Raw genomic sequence first — 16,318 nt, 5'->3', positions numbered from 1 at the left:
AATAAACTTGAAAGTGCTTTTTTGTTTAGTTCTTATCGGTTAATATATGTCAGAGCTGTTTGTCTTTAATCAGCTTATCCAATGGGCTTTAATTCATATTGAAGGATTCAGCTGAAGAAAATTTTAAATAAATAAAAAAAAAACTGAAAAGCCTGAGCATAATATAAGTTGATGAAATAAATATTAAGAACATTATTATTTAATACAGCAGCTATATATTAAAATAATTGGCAACAATACTGTAGAATATGTAAAAGTAAAACTACAAAAGAGTTAGAGTGACCACCGCATATATTCCTATTCACTAACTATGATATTGATTTGTTATAAATACAGTATATATTCTGTATATTGTGTTTGCTCAGCAGTCAGGTTGCATTGTGGCCTCTCGCTGTCTTTCCCCTGCACTCTGCTCTCTCCCTCCGTTTATCTCCAGCTCCATCAGGAACACAGCACGCTTGGAGGGTAAACACAAACAAACAGGGCCTCCCCTCATTGCTCCCTCCCTCCCGTCCATCCAGGAGAGTTTATGTGGGATGCAGCGATAGCATCTCTCCGCTCCATCGTCTCCATCGCGCCACGCTGCACTTCACAAACACAGAGAAAACACGTATCGGAAACGTTCACTTCAAGCCTTCACACAGGCCTTTTATTTTTCTTTTATCTGTGACAGAGGCATCAGCGACACTCAATACCCTCCGCTTTATTAACTTTATTAATTTTTTAAGACTGGGGACAGTTAAAGGAGACAGTCATTCACTCTGAGCTTGTTCCCACGATCTGTTCACCCCTAAAAATAAAGACACTAACTAGAACCATACATGGTTCTTTGACTTGTCCCCATAGGAGAACCCTTTTTGGTTTCTGGTTGAATGTTTTATAAAAGTTCCACTTGGAACCCTTTCAGAGAGTTCCTCCTAGAACCCAACCTAAAGGGTTGTATGCAGAAACATTTGTGAAAGGTTTCCCCACAAACCCCCTGAGAGGTTCTTCAGAGTACCTTTCTATGATGTAATGGTTCTATCCAGAACCTTCCCTGGGGGTTCTATCAAAAAGCCTTCCACCCTCAGGGTGCTAACAATAAACCACCTACAGGGTTCTACCAAGAACCCTTATATAATCCAAAGGTTTTCTCCAGAACCCACTCAGGAGGTTTTATTTAAAACTTTTTTATTCCAAAGATTTTAATTAGAACCCACCCAGGGTATTCTACTGAGAACCCTTTCATATTCCAAAGGTATTTTATTCAAAAGCTTTTATCTAGAGCCCACCTAGAGGGACCTACCAAGAACCCTTTTAAAGCCCAAAGGTTTTATCGAGAACTCATCTTGGGGTTCTGCTGAGAACCCTTATATATTATGGCATAAAGAACCCTTGAAAAAAAGTCTTCAGTGTTTTCAACAATCCTTAAAGAAGGTCTTTTTTGGATGGAAATAGCTCTTAATGGAACCTTCAGTCTTACAAAGAACCTTTGATGAACCTTTTGTTCAACAGAGAGTTTGTTTAGAAGCAAATGCTTCTGGGTAGACCATCAGCTCTTCAGGAAGAACTTTTTGGAACCATTATTTTTAAGAGTGTACACTTCACTGTATATGAAACTTTTCAGTCTGCACACATACTTAGCATTTTTTTAAAATGATGAAATAGGACACAGAGGGTGATGCTGCACACTTGACATTTTTGACAGAGACAGATGTTTGCGTCTGCCTGGATCAGGCTATGTGGGTAAGTGGTGTGTACGCCTGTGAATATGTGTGTGTGTGTGTGTGTGTGTGTGTGTGTGTGTGTGTGTGTGTGTGTGTGTGTGTGTGTGTGTGTGTGTGAAGCTGAGGATCATATAGGTACACAGCTGCTGGAAATGTGCATTCTCTCACTCTCTGCCGGTTTATTTTAGTGATTATAATCCCTCCATCAAACCAGAAGGGCCAGACTCCATAATGATCCTTCCCAGGGGCATTAGGTGATGATTGGTGCTGCAAAGGCAATTATCTTTCCATTTTCCCCAACCTTCTGTATCTCTTATGCCCTTTTTTTCCATACTTTATATTCTTGAAAACCAGGAATATTCTCTTGTTACTAATAACACTCACATAACACACAGATATCCACTGACAGAGACAGACAGACACATATACTACACATACACACTGGCAGACACAGCTTCTGGTCAGGTTTCACTCGGGGGTCCAGCAGTGGCAGCCCCCATCTCAGCGGGGTGTGTGTATGAGTGTGTGTGTGTGCGTGCGTGTGTGTTTCTGTCCGTTGGGCGGGGTCAGACCAGCACTTGTTGATTCTGGTGCATCGAATTACTGCCCGTCTGTCACATCCAATTACAGCTTTGGACTGCTGACGCACACAGCCTGCCTCTGTACGCGTGTGTGCGGCTGTTTGTCGCTCACCTCCAGCTGTGTCGTGCTGACGTGACGAGCCACAAGTATCCGCTTGTGATCTGGCTGGCTTGGCACTATTTTCACCACAGTCAGGGATAATCCCATTGCTCCTGTTTCAGTCGGCATCACTGAATTATTCCGTTGATTAGCATTTTTTGGTCATAAATAGCCTTTTTTTTTCCATAAAGGAGCCCAGTTATTTTGTATTGATAAATCCTATGAGCTGGCTTGATGCCACTTGCCACAATATTATCTATGTGTGATACAGGTACCGACTAAAAACATACTTTTTTTACTTATTAATAAGCCATTTACATGCATATTGCATGTTCCTGGCTCTGTCTCGTCAAATGACTTCCACTTGACTCTTTCCATGCATTTACTAAATCCTTTTATGCTGTCACAATAGATTCGCCATGTGTGAGTCATGGCAGTGCCTGGCCTGGAGCACCTTTTATGCAATACAAAGAAATAGTCTATTCAGAGTGCTGTCAGACTTAATAATATTAGACACACTCACGTTCGCATTGAGCTTCATATATCAGCTATAAACCTGCAAAACTGCAGTCGTTTCCAAACATTCTGAATTCACTTATACCTTGATCACACTACTTGACTCTCAAAGTAATCTGGTCTCTATACTGTTCACTCTTCACAACTTTCTGTCTTGTAATTGGGATTCTTGATGTCGTTCTGGCTGCTGCTCTGGTGCTCTTCGATCTATCCTCATCAAGTCCTCTCTTCTCTAACCTCTCACCCCTGATTAGCCTTAGCTGTTGCATGGCTCCCCGAACTGTTCCGGACATGAGTATATAGTATTAAACCAGCTTGATATCTTTCAGCCTTTGCCTTTGTCTTTGATCTGGGAGCTTTTGTTGCAAAACACTCTCAACAAGTGGCTACAATCCTGTAGTGTGAGCTTAGCATAACTTGCATCAACAAGTAGCCATTTCAGAGATGAAATGTTAGTTTATAGCGAGGCTCAGTGAAACATTGAAACATTTTGCAATGAAGTCTGCACTTTTTTTCCTTTACCAGTTTTGCTTTGTTGCTGTCTGGAGAAACTTTGCAGCAAGACTGCTTCCAACTAGGCCTGGGTAATAAATTGTATATGTATCAGCAGTACGACACGTCATCAATAGAAATAAGAAAATCGTTGCAAACCACAAACCATGCAAACTGTCACAGAAGCAAATAACGAATATGCCTGGCTCATAAACAGCTTGTCATACCCCTTGATAGTGGAATTACGAGTGACACATGAACAGCCAGTCATTTAACAGACGAACCCCAAGCGTGCTCCTGCCTCGGTTCATAAACATCATATCCCTGGATGATATGAGTGACATGCAAACAAACAATAACGTAACAGGTGGTTTGTTTGTCCCATCAACATGTGACAAACAGCATGGAGTGACAGAATGATTGCAGACAGAGAGGAAACTGAATAAAACAGGACAGCTCAGCTCACCAGCACGTCAATTTTCTGCTGTTTTTTTTTTTAAGTCAGACAAGTCAGACATCCAGAGCAAACTTGGAGTAGAAACGCTGCTCCTTTGTGTCAAAATTAGCTGTGCTGATTGGAGGGGCTGGAAAGTAGTGCTGGGAAGAGGAACATCACGCTCAACCACAGTGACCCAATCCTGGATAAGTGGAAGAAAATGGATGGACAGACAACTGTCAGAACACAGCTGAATATAAACTGCGCAGGAATAAAAGTAATACAACAAATATATTTTATCACATTAGCTGCTTCCACCCTTTGAATTACATAATATGTTAGTCACAACCTACATGGTCAATAATTATCAATACTGACTGATACAAAACTTTGCTATTGTGATATACTTTTCAGTTACATTACTTCATTTGTTTGTGGTGTTAAAGCTTATAGTCAAGTTTCAAACACTCAAAACACCTGTTTTTGCATTGTGCATTTTTTGACAGCAGATAGCTGCTCTCACTGAGGTGCAGTGCGGCCACTGTTAGTGTCCAGTGTTGCTGCTTCTCTTGCTGTGAGGTTGCACAGACCGTGGCTATGAAAGTGTTTCATGGTCAGTTGTTCACATCAGAATATGACTTTTATTTTATTTCCCGCAATTGATGTGGTGTTTTTGCTTAGTGTGGATTTTGTCTGAGTATCCAACTGGCACATTCCCGGTGCGTGTTTTGCAAAAAGTGTAACTGAACTCTTAAGTTCAGTTTGAAAATGTGTCCTCGTCCGTGTGACTCCAAGGCTTCTGCGCTGCTCCCACTAAAGTGTGAACGTGTGAACTTGAAGGCAAGTCAGTTTTTGAGGAGTGGGAGAGAAAGTTAAAAAAAAAAAAAAAAAGACTACGAGAGAATTAGGGGGGGTTTATTATTTCTGTCCAGTGTTTTCGTTCACAGTTCCATCACCCAGTGTGGAGAGGGATCTTTTTCCTCCCACTCACCATGGGTGTCAGAGAGGCCACACACAAACTGTGCATGTGAACATGCACGGCCTGCTCCACACACACACACACACTCACACATGCACACACTCGTACTGATGTCGGCAAAGGTCATAGCACTTACACACTCTCTTCTCCATCACTTATCACTCTCTTCTGTCTTGGCTGTGTCTCTTTTTTCTTAGAGAAGTGTTGTTCTTCTCTCACCGCAGCTTTTGACTTCCTCAGGTCTTTCCTTTGTTTCTATTTTACATGGACTGGATTCATTTTACCATAAGGGCCGACAAATACACCTTTTGTCAAATTATCCTTGTCAATACAGTATGATTCCAGTACAAAAACATGTGATGATGAGTTTTTAAAACAAAGTGTACTCAAAGAAAAACACTCTCTCCCTGGCTTTTGCTACTTTGCTTCCAACCCTCCTCCACCCTTCCTTCGCCCTCCAGCCTCCTCTTTCAGCTTCCCAGGATGCCATGCGGGAGACGGCAGAGCGGATCAGAGAGTTGGAGAACGCGCTGAGGGATAGCATGAACACCTCTGCACATAGGGAAGCTCTCTGGGTGCAAGAGGAGGCCGCCCGTGTTCAGGCCCAGAGACAGGTTTACCTGGTGTTTCACACACTTATAGAAGACTCGAGACACAACATATGCATACACACACTCATACACTCACAGATAGTCTTATGTATCCCTAGAATGGCCTACCATTAACTCTCTGAAGCCCCCAGTCCTGCCAATGTGATTGAATCACGTGAGTGGTTCAAGACTTTGCACTATAAAAACAATTTCACTGTGAGCGTCACCATCACCTTCAGTTAAAGGTGTCGGTTTGAACTCCATTCTAATTGTTGTTTGATCGTGATCATATAAATTTGACAAATTTCATCGTATTGTATGTGTTTTATATGTTATGGGGTCCAATATGTTGATACAGTATGACAAAGTGAAAAATAATTACTCTCAGTTGATATAGGTTTACACTGGCATGGTAAACATGTATTAAAGCGGTATATAAAGGCAAATTCAGAAACAGCCCAAAACTTAAATCAGAGTGCAGGTATGAGCTCATTGAGGACTGAGACGGACCGCTGAGAAAATGTGAGGAACCTAACTGCACCCCCATGTGGCTGAGAGTGTAACAGCAGGCAGACTGTAGTCAATGAATGAGCTTTTATCACTTAATTTGTAGCAATAACTTATATTATTATTACAAAATGGATAGCCGTATTTTGCTTCCTCTCTGTTGTTTTATTTTCTTTGTAATTCAGCTTTTTATTCTCTAGTCATGCTGTTGATTATTTTTTACACTCTAGTCTGAAATTTAAAACTGAAACAAAAACTGCATTTCATTTTCTGTCTCTCGTTAAGTTTACTGTTTCATGCTTAAAAATGTGAGCATATGTTAAACACATTGTGGCTCTCTGTCCATGCAATCAGAAGCAAATTTAAGTAAATTAACAAATGTTAATTTTACTTTGTAGACTTAAGGCTTGTAGTCTTGATGGAGTACAGGCTGCTCTTTTACTTTGTATGTCCTGCTATCTATCTGTCTGACTGCCAGCTGGTCGGCCTACATCTATAAGTGGGTCCAAAAAAGTGTGTGTGTGTGTGTGTGTGTGTGTGTGTGTGTGAGCGTAGGTGTGTCTGTGGTGGGAAAGAGAAACAGGGCAGGGGAGTGTGTTTCCTCCTGGTGTGAGCGTGCATTTGAATGAGAATGACCTCGCATTACTGATGAGTGCCATAGGTAATATGAGAGCAATCTGCGGTTAAAACTAGAATTAACATTTTGAGGCAGAATGGTGGCTGTATTACCTCAAACACACACACATATATATATGTTCCCCAACTCCCACACACACACACACACACACTGAAAGACAGAAGTTGATGGAGAAAGACTGGGGGAGACTGGTGGACAAAGCACGAAAGTAAGAGGTCAAACTCAGTTTAGGAAATTCAGTGAGAGCCAATGCTAACTGAGACTTGTTTTTTCCTCTTTTTTTGCAATATCTGTGCTCTACACGCTCGACTTACAGCCAGCATGGATACTGTGTTTATCAAACAATATTATGATCCACTGAGAAGTCCGAAAGAAAAGTATATTTATGTCTGTGGGACTTTTCGCACGCATAGAGGTGGATGATTCAGCGTTGACCTGAATTTACCCGTGTGTAGCCAAAGAATCAGAGAAATACTTTCGTAACTTGTGACACTCATTGACCCCAAGGAGCAATAGTCAACTTGCTTTCATTTCAGCTAAATCCACACCCCACACATAGGCTCCTTTCAGACTGTAGGGGAAAACGGCCAAAATCTGATTTTTTTTTTCTCAGCTAAGATCTGTCTTTTTTCATGCCAGTGTTAACAGCACAAATCACTCTGAATCTGAAAAAAAGTCATATTGTGATTATTTTGTCTGAAACTATTGTATTTGATACAATTAGAGGGAATGATCATTTTTGCATTACAATTTTCACTTTTTACTGAAAAAATGTTTTCTCACGCATTTTCTTCAGTGGCCATTCAGGACTAGTTCATAATAAAATCTTATATTGACCACATTTAAAAAAAAAAAATAGCATGAAAAGCCAAACCAAAAAATTGGGTCTGAGCAATAAATCTGAATTGAGCTCCAAGGCTTACAGTGTGAGCATAGCTGTAGCACAGTGGTCTTCAAACAGGGTCAGCCAGAGGTCTGTAACGTGTTTGAAAAGTTTGTGGATTAATTCATTTAAGGCTACGACAAGGAAGTTTTTGTTGATTTTGGAGGTCCTTGTGGACAAAAGTTGTAGTTTTTACATTGTAATACCAACAAAATATGTCATCAAAAATAAAATGATCTCAGTTAAAATCTCCTCCTGCTTCCTTTAAACCAGCTGACTCACTGTGACTTGTAACTGCCTGGGAAAATTAAACAATATAAACAGTTCTAGGAGATTCCAACCCAGTGGCAGACATTAAGAATAACTATAAATAGCCAATCTTCTTATGAATGATCCCTTAACTTTCGTAGGTCCTATAGAGGCAAATATACTTCATAGATTGGGTTCCAATCCAATCCAACAGTCTATTACTCTTTACAATGCCGTAAACCAGCTCTCTTTAATCCTAAGGGCCATACGTGAGGGGGTCCTCTGCATATTTCACGTAAGGGGTCCTCTGCAGAGAAAAAAATCTCCGCCAGAGAGAGCAAAATGAGCAAACATACGTTCATACTGGTGACTACACTTGACACGTATCGAGTTGCAGTCGCAGCTCAAGGAAAGATACCCACTTGGCCTGGCACTCAAGCTGCTGCTGTGTCGTTGATGCACGCCACTACAGTAGGTGCTGTCAACACACTGAACTTTGCGAGCCAGCGTGACACCACCACGTAAAGAGGCAGCGAGGCAACATGCTATTAACATGCAGTTACACAGTCCTCGGTCTTACCTCTTTGTCTCCAGAGGAAAAAAGATGTGTGTGTGTGTGTGTGAGTGTGCGTGTGTATAGTGATGTTGGGGGAATAGAGAGAGGGACAGGTCCTTCAGAAACATCACCTGACCCTGGCACTGTTTCAGAGCGCCCTGCCAGACTCACATTCTCACATATCCCCCCCCCCCCCTTGGCTCTTTCCTTGATTTTCTTCTTTCTTCTCCCCTCTGTCCCAGAGTAATCAGTCTCATGATGTGTAATGCGCTGAAAGTCTTCCATCAGCCTGACCTGCTGAAATGGAGCATGGGTAATGCCCCGGGTCACTTCTCTTCACACCCACGCTCTCTAAGTCTCTCACTCTGTCTCGGCCTCTCTGCGTCTCTCGTCTTTCTCCTGCCGTCATCTCTGCTGTCCATCCACTGTCCTGAGCCTTGTTCTTTCCCATCTGCCTTCTTATGTTGTCTCACCCAATTATCTCCCCCTTTCTCTCCATTTTTGTTCCTGTCTCTCCCCCTCTGTGGCGTTTGAACTAGGCCTTTGAACCAGCAACACCAACGCAAATGGACAAGAGGGATTTGGCCCTTACCCCTGAGCCCCCAATCAGCTTAGCAACTAAAGGGGCTTTGGGCCAGTCTTAGAGAGCCTTAGCCTGGCTGGGGGGCTTTGCCTTGAAGTTGAGCTAAATTAGCACGCACAGGCTCACTGCTAAGCTGATTAGGTCCCTAATTTCACTAAAATGCATTGTATTCCTTATTAATGATGTGATTGTGAAGCGAGGGCGAGCCTGGGTGGTGGACTAATGGGGGAGTGGGAGGTGGGCAGTTGGCGCATGGTTGATAGACATGTGGTGTGCGTAAATGGAGTTGTGTGTGCGTGACCCTTGGCTCTTGAGATGAAAAGACTGGCCTTGGATTCTTTTAAGCGTGAAAGAAGACATCAAACATTCAACACGCTGTGATTTTGGACAGTTGGATGTCTAGTTGATGTTGGTTATATTAACCGCTGGATGCTAACTGAGGTCAGTTGTTGTTGGCAGGGATGCGAGGTGTCTTTTATTTAAAACAGTTACATTTCTAGGAAGTTATGACTGAAAGTTGTCACTTTCCCACCATTTCGAATTTCTCTATTCCCCACTTGCTTTGCTTTCACCCTTTTTTCTTCTTCACTCCATATGTGATATTCATGAACAGTCAGTGAGCACATTATCTGACATCTGTGAAACACACCTAGAAAAGCAGCGGAGATGGAGAGTGTCCTGAAAATGTGTGAACGATTTGGCCCCTTCATAAAAGAGGCCCATTCCTTTTTTCATGTCCTACCCCATGGGGTGCTTTCCCCTAATACTTTTTTTTTTTTTTTTTTGCTTCTCCTGCACTTTCTTTCCCTTTGTTCATTTGAGATCCAACCCTTCAGAATTTATTGTTGGCCTATCTTATATCACAAATCTGCAACTCATCAGAACTGAACAATGATAAAATCATATTCTTGCTGTCATCCATTCACATCTTCCAAACAAGCTTGACTAGTCATGCATCCTATTGTAAAGCACTTGTTGTTAGACAATTACACACTTCCTGTCTTAGGATAATGATGCCCTGAGGTCACATCCTGTATGTCAGACACTCAGGTTGGACACGCAGGCCTGCATGGCTGGAGGGCATGTGTGTGCAGAGGGAGGAGATGTAGTTGAGTGGTTGAGTATTTTTCTCACCTGCTCTGAAGTAGAGTCTCACTTGAGAGGGAGATAAAATAAGCGAAGAAAGGCGGGAGGGAAGAGGCAACCCGTGTTTCCAGCTCAAGGGTCAGCGGACATATCATCCAACTAACCTTTGAACCTCAGTAATTTCACCTGCTCCAGATGTCAACTGCCCATTTGTTTTCATGTGGAGGCAGTCATTTCAAGTCATTCTAGCATTCCAACACACAAACCCTTTGAAATACATGCATAAAGACAAGTAAAACTGCACAGAAGTGTGTATTTGATTTCTTTACCATATCTGTGCTGTGTGTGAGTGTGTGACTGTGCATGCATAATAGGGTTGGGCGATGTGTTTATATTTTACATATGGCCACTGTTAACCAGCAGTTGCTGATATTCTCACACAGGTGTGTTTCATCTTGGAGATGTGTGCATACGCCAATTTCACTATATTTTTTTAGGCTATATCATGTCCACATTCACAAGCTCCTTCTCTCACTCTCTCTCTTACCACACCCTTTTTTATGAGCTGACGAAATGAGCATTCACGTTCATTAGTTGCAAACTAATTAATTCAGTTCACTGTTCACCAAAAATGTCAGCATGTTTAATGAACAGTACTCTTTTAGCACGTTCATCCACAGCACTGTTAGACAGTAAACTACAACCAAAGACTTTCTGAATCCAAGTTTCTTTTTTTTAATTGCCTTGTTAACTCATCATAAAACACACTTCATTCAAACTCAACAGAGAAACAAAATAAAACTCGTTAAAGCTGTCATGGTTAGTCTTTCCATTGTTGCGATTATCACCAACCCCGATTTGGTTGAAATAAATACTTAATTCATTGTGTTAGATGTGAAAATATTCTGGCTCAGCAGGCTGTTTTCCTCACTCATTCTTTGGTTCAGTGAGTTTGTACTGTGCAGCTGAATGAGACTCTGTTGCTGTTGAACAACCAAAAAAAAAACCAACAATGAACTTGGCCAGTTGCTGACAGCCAATATATTCATCCAATCGTCCAACCCTAATGCATAAGTATGCATCTTGTATGTTGAATTTAATGTAACATGTTGCATATTTTAAAGTTTACATTTGAGAACAGAGTCATGTGGGTGAGTGTGCCGGTATGTTTTGATCCTGTTTAAAGCTGTGTGTATGTGTTTCTCCTTGAATAGCTGGAGGAGCTGATGGGGGCTTTGGAGAAGACACGGCAGGAGCTGGAAGCCACCAAGATGCATTTGTCCTCCACTCAGCAGTCCCTGCATGAGAGAGATGGACACCTTAATAGTCTTCGCCAGGAGAGACGCAAACAGCTGGAGGAGATTCTAGAGATGAAGTTAGTCTCACACTGCACAGTATTTATGTCTTATCTGTCTAATTTAAATGATCATACTTACCTATTTTCCCTCTTTAAACAGATGTAGCTCATTTAAAATAAAGACCACACATTCTAATCAAATACTACTAATTGCAGGGATGCATGATATGATAACAATATTAGTTACTATAATCTGTAGTTTATGCACACCTGATGGTAAGAAGGTTTAGAATGTAGCGCGCAAAGTCAGATGATTTAATATTCTGTAACTTTCTAACTGACTTCACTATTACAACAGAAACAAAGAGCAGTTCTGGTTCTTCCAATGTGCATTTATTCTTTCTAGTAAAGTACATCAAAACCATTCACAGACTTTGGCATTTATAGGGCATTTTCTCTAAGAAATCAAATTAAATGTTTTGACATAATTTGTCAGATCAAATAGTATTATAGCTTCTATTTATCAGCTATAATTTCATTGTAGAAATGATAAATAATAATATAAATTTCCCATTCGTACAGTGCTACTCTGTATCTGTATCCTATATTCTGTACATTCATGGCTATGCATGTCTCTAATCAGACTTCAACTTAGCTCTCTCAGTAACATGAATCAAATAACCTACATTTTAATAAAGAGAAAAATTCTGATGTGTAACACAGAGCAAGAGTAAGTGCAGCAAGTACCTACAGAAAAAACAAACCACAAGTGTTTGTGGTGGTGATTGCAACACCCAGCCCATAAAAGTATATGATCAAGGATCTTTTATTAACATTGGCATGATTTGCACATTTTCATTACCCTGCACAGCAGCTCTGTTGCTGGAGCAGAAACCTGTGTTTAATACTGTATGAGGCACATTTATCTGCTCACCTGTTCACATGTGCATCTGTGCATGAGTGCTATACAGACATAGACATGAGGTGTGTTTTGAAGCAGGATCAGCAGTTGTCTATTGCTGTCTTGTGAAAAGTTACATTTATTGAGGACAGGTGGTGCGGCCTTAGACCGCAGGTCAGAAAAACGTGCGTGCAGCTGTTTTTTCACTTGTATGTCTGTGTGTGACAGAGAGAGAGTTAGAAGACAAGGCTGCATTTCCATGCGTGAGTGTGTGTCAGTGGGTATGTATGAATGTGTGAGTGAGCTCAGTGATCTGTCAGTGCAGCAGCTACATGTGTGTTTGCTTTGAGCGCTCTGATTGAAGGAGCATGGAGCCACATATCTGGCTGTCATGTGCCGCAGAGAAATGCCTTTAATGTCAGCCACTCAGCGCAGTACAAAAGGGAAGGCTGGCACATATGTATTGAAAACACAACTTTTAAAATCCATTACGCCTCACAAGCCCCTCTGATCACACTGACTCTGAAAGAATGTGTGTGTGCCTGTGTCCGCCTACACGCTTAGAAATAAGGGTTCAAAAAGGTTCTCCTGGAAGGGCTGAGGTTCTACCCAGAACCATTTGTTTTGTTGAGCAAAGCATTTGTCAAGGGTTCCTTGTGCCCTTTTTAAAAGAATGAGTTCTTAAAGGAATGTTGAAGACCTTGGAGTGTTTGGTAGAACCCCCTGGTTGGGTTCTAAATAACACCTTTGGAATATTAAAAGGTTCTCAAAAGAACCCCCGGGATGGGCTCTAGATAAAACTGATGGAATAGTAAAAGGATCTCAATAGACCCTCCTGGGTAGGTTCAAGATAATACTTTTGGAATGAAAAAGGGTTCTCAGGAGAACCCCCTGGGTGGGTTCTAGATAAAACCTTTGGAATAAAAAAAGGGTTCTTAATAGACCCCCTTGAGGGGGTTCTGGGTGGAATCATTGCATTTTATAGAGGTTCTTTGGGTTTTGTGGGAAACCTTTCACAATTTTTTTCTAGGTTTGACCCTTTAAGAGGGGTTTTAGGAAGAACTCTCCAAAAGCATTCCAAGTGGAACCCCTCTTAAAAGTGCTGCCCAGAACCAAGAAGAGTTTGCCTATGGGGGCAAGTTGAAGAACCCTATATGATTCTAGTTAGCATCTTCATTTCTAAGAGTGTACAGTATTTTTATGTGCATGATGTGCTGGGGTGCTCTTGCCTGTGTATCACACACACACACACACACACACACACACACACACACACACACACACACACACACACACACACACACACAAACTTGTGATAAAAAACATCTTCTTGTCTGTTCCAATTTCCAGCTTCCAAACATTTCCAGGGATGTTTAGCAAAAGAAATGTGTTACATATGATATAGACACAATCCATGCTTCCAGGTATGTACATGAAATTAGTAAAACGCTCAGGGACCTGGCATGTGAATGATACTTTTGTACTTTCGTACTGGCACTACAAGGCTTAAACCATTATTATATTACCATTAGAAAGATGTGGAGGAAGAAGGTTAGTGTGATGGTTGGTTGACATAAACAGCAACAAAGTAGATGGGATTCTTTCCCTTTGTGTTCAAGACTCTGAATGAATGCAAGTCTACACTGGTAAGAGCTAATGGAGGGGGCACGGGGGGCACGAGTGTGTGTGTGGTCCCCTGTGCACTGGATTCTGTGTGTGTATGAAGAGGTCGGAGGCAGGGGTTTGGGGTCACTGATGATGAGGATTAAAGGACTGTTGAATTGCGAGGGGTGAAGCTTCGTGAGACTGACTTACATCTGAACAAGCCACAAAGATACGCATGCAGAATGTACACACAACCTCAGTGGAACTCACATATAATCACTCACGTCTGCAGACATGCACGTACTTATACAAACTTTGGCTTTCTGCTTTAAAAAGGGGGCCATATTCCCACAGCACAGCTCTGGTCCAAGTTAGAACGGCGAAAACTAAACAGGACAGATAAGGCAGAGAAGGAGAGGTAACAAGAGAGAGGGAGGGACTTAAAGGGACTGTTCACCCAAAAATTCACAATACATATTTGCCGTCTTACCTGTAGAGCCATTCATCCATCTAAATTTTTTTTTTTTTTTCTTGTGAGTTGCTGAGTATTGAAGATATGGGCTGTAGAGAAGTCTGCCTTCACAAGAATATAATGGAACTAGATGGTACCCAGCTTGTGCTGATCAAAGTGCCAGAAATACATTTGAAAAATTCAACACCACTGTCTCTTAGGACTCTGGAGATACAATGTGTATCATGATACAGGGGTTATGATTCAATATCAGTATGTTGCAAATGTGGTATATTGCAGTTCAGTAAGAAAAGTCATTATTTTTTATAATTAATATCAGGAAAACTGTCATAGTGTAACTGTCATAAGTACACCACCATTTGCAAAATATCTTAATTAAAAAGTCTACTTTTTAATGCAATCATAATAGTGAAGACAGATGATAACACTGCTATCTCTATCAGGGATTTAAACAGCACAAAATAAACCAACAAAGTGGAGTTCATGAAACCTTTTCATAATTTAAGAGTGTGAGTTGGGCTCAAAAATCTATTGTAGCAAGTTTCCTTGAAAATTAGTTTTTACAGTGTAGCAGAACTACTTTCTTTTTGTAGTAGAATCTACTGGAACTACTTTGTTTCTACTAGAACGATAGGTCCTACATGAAAATGCTCACGACAAGGTCTGTGGATCATCTTGAGTATCAGACGTATATTTTGAGCATTTTCGGCACCATCTAGTTCATCTAGTTCTATTATCTTGGAAAGAAGGCAGGCATCTCTATGGCTGATATCTGCAGAGCTCTGCACCTCAGGCCAAAACTATCTAGATAAATAAGAAGCACTACATGTAGGAGGAAAAATATGCATTTTTGATTTTAAGGTAAACTGTCCCTTTAAGAGTGATAGCAAGAAAAAAATGAGACAGAAAGAGAGAATGAGAGGGAGGGGAGGATGGAATGGAGAGGCTACGCAAACTGAAGTATTTCAAATCTTAGAAATCATGAGAGAAGTTTGATTGCATGCCAAGTTTCTCCTTCTCTCCGCTGTAATGTGGCATTTGTCAAGAAGACCAGCTGAAGCAAACCATGTGAGGCACGTTCCCCAGTGAACTGCGGAGCTCTCTGTGTGTTTTTTAGTATGTGTGTGTGTGTGTGTGTGAGAGAGAGAGAGAGAGAGCCAGAGGGAGAGCAGACTCTTGGCTTTTCAACACTGTTAATGAAAGAGACAAGAGAGGAAAAAATCATTTTCAATATCCTCTCATTGCATGCTGGGTTTCCTAGCTTGTATTATGCATGTGTGTGTATTCGCATTAGTGTGTGTGTGTGTGTGTGTGTGTGTGTGTGTGTGTGTGTGTGTGTGTGTGTGTGTATGAGAGAGAGAGAGAGAGAGAGAGAGAGAGAGCATTTTCATATTTGCCTTTTTCAGATATAGTGCTCAGTGCTTGATGTATAAGGAGCGGTGCGGGTCTGCTCTATCACCCCACACCAGATTGAGTTTCCACCATACTGTATGCTACTCACACACACACACACACACACGCACACACACACACACACACACACACACACACACACACACACACACACACACACTGAAACATACTGATACAGATGGCCTCCAGAGGGGCTAGTTGTTAAATAAGTCTAGGGTCACAGGGTGTAGGTGCACAATAGAGAAATTATGTGTTTGGACATTTTGAATAGCTAGTCATTGAGATGTTTCCATAGTCTGAATGGGATAATATTGAATGCCACAACACTGCCGTGGCTTACTGAACCTGATCCTCCTGTAGACACTGGGAATGTAGTTGATATTATCTCTGTTTACATTTTAGTGATGGAGAATGATGATAGAGCAGAGAAAAGGTAGCGCTAGCTTTAAGGCAAGCACATAAAGTGATGCAGAGTTGACAAAGTGGAAGTTTTTCACAATTTGAGAGGTGGAGGGGAAAATCATGCAAACAGAACAAAGACTGTAAGACAGTAGATGGCGGAGAAGAGAGGTTGTACTGGAGAGCAAGGGAGGAAATAGTAAATGATGGAAAAAAGGGATGATAGAGTGAGGGAGTGATTGATGAAGGGGCTGATGGATGGTGGGAGGGAGGAGGAGAATGATGGAGGAAGTGGTGGAAGAAAGAACAGGGAAAAGATTGAGTACTGTG

At 41.4% G+C, this 16,318-nt stretch overlaps 1 protein-coding gene across 1 annotated transcript in view; it reads left to right on the top strand.

Moving 5' to 3' along the window:
- LOC146325264 (ERC protein 2-like) overlaps positions 1–16,318 on the top strand; it is a 232,680-nt gene that overhangs the window by 113,651 nt on the left and 102,711 nt on the right. Inside the window, exons 15-16 of the mRNA XM_084721167.1 lie at positions 5,272–5,424; positions 11,116–11,276. Of these exons, the coding sequence (XP_084577293.1) occupies positions 5,272–5,424; positions 11,116–11,276 (314 nt within the window). The remainder of the gene's footprint in view (positions 1–5,271; positions 5,425–11,115; positions 11,277–16,318) is intronic.

The sequence above is a fragment of the Lutjanus erythropterus genome, chromosome 6 (genome assembly GCF_056507025.1).
Source record: "Lutjanus erythropterus isolate fLutEry1 chromosome 6, fLutEry1.hap2, whole genome shotgun sequence".
In the NCBI taxonomy this organism is placed as follows: Eukaryota; Metazoa; Chordata; class Actinopteri; order Lutjaniformes; family Lutjanidae; genus Lutjanus; species Lutjanus erythropterus.
Note: the sequence above shows the minus strand (reverse complement) of the source record. Positions and strands in the feature narration are given on the sequence as shown.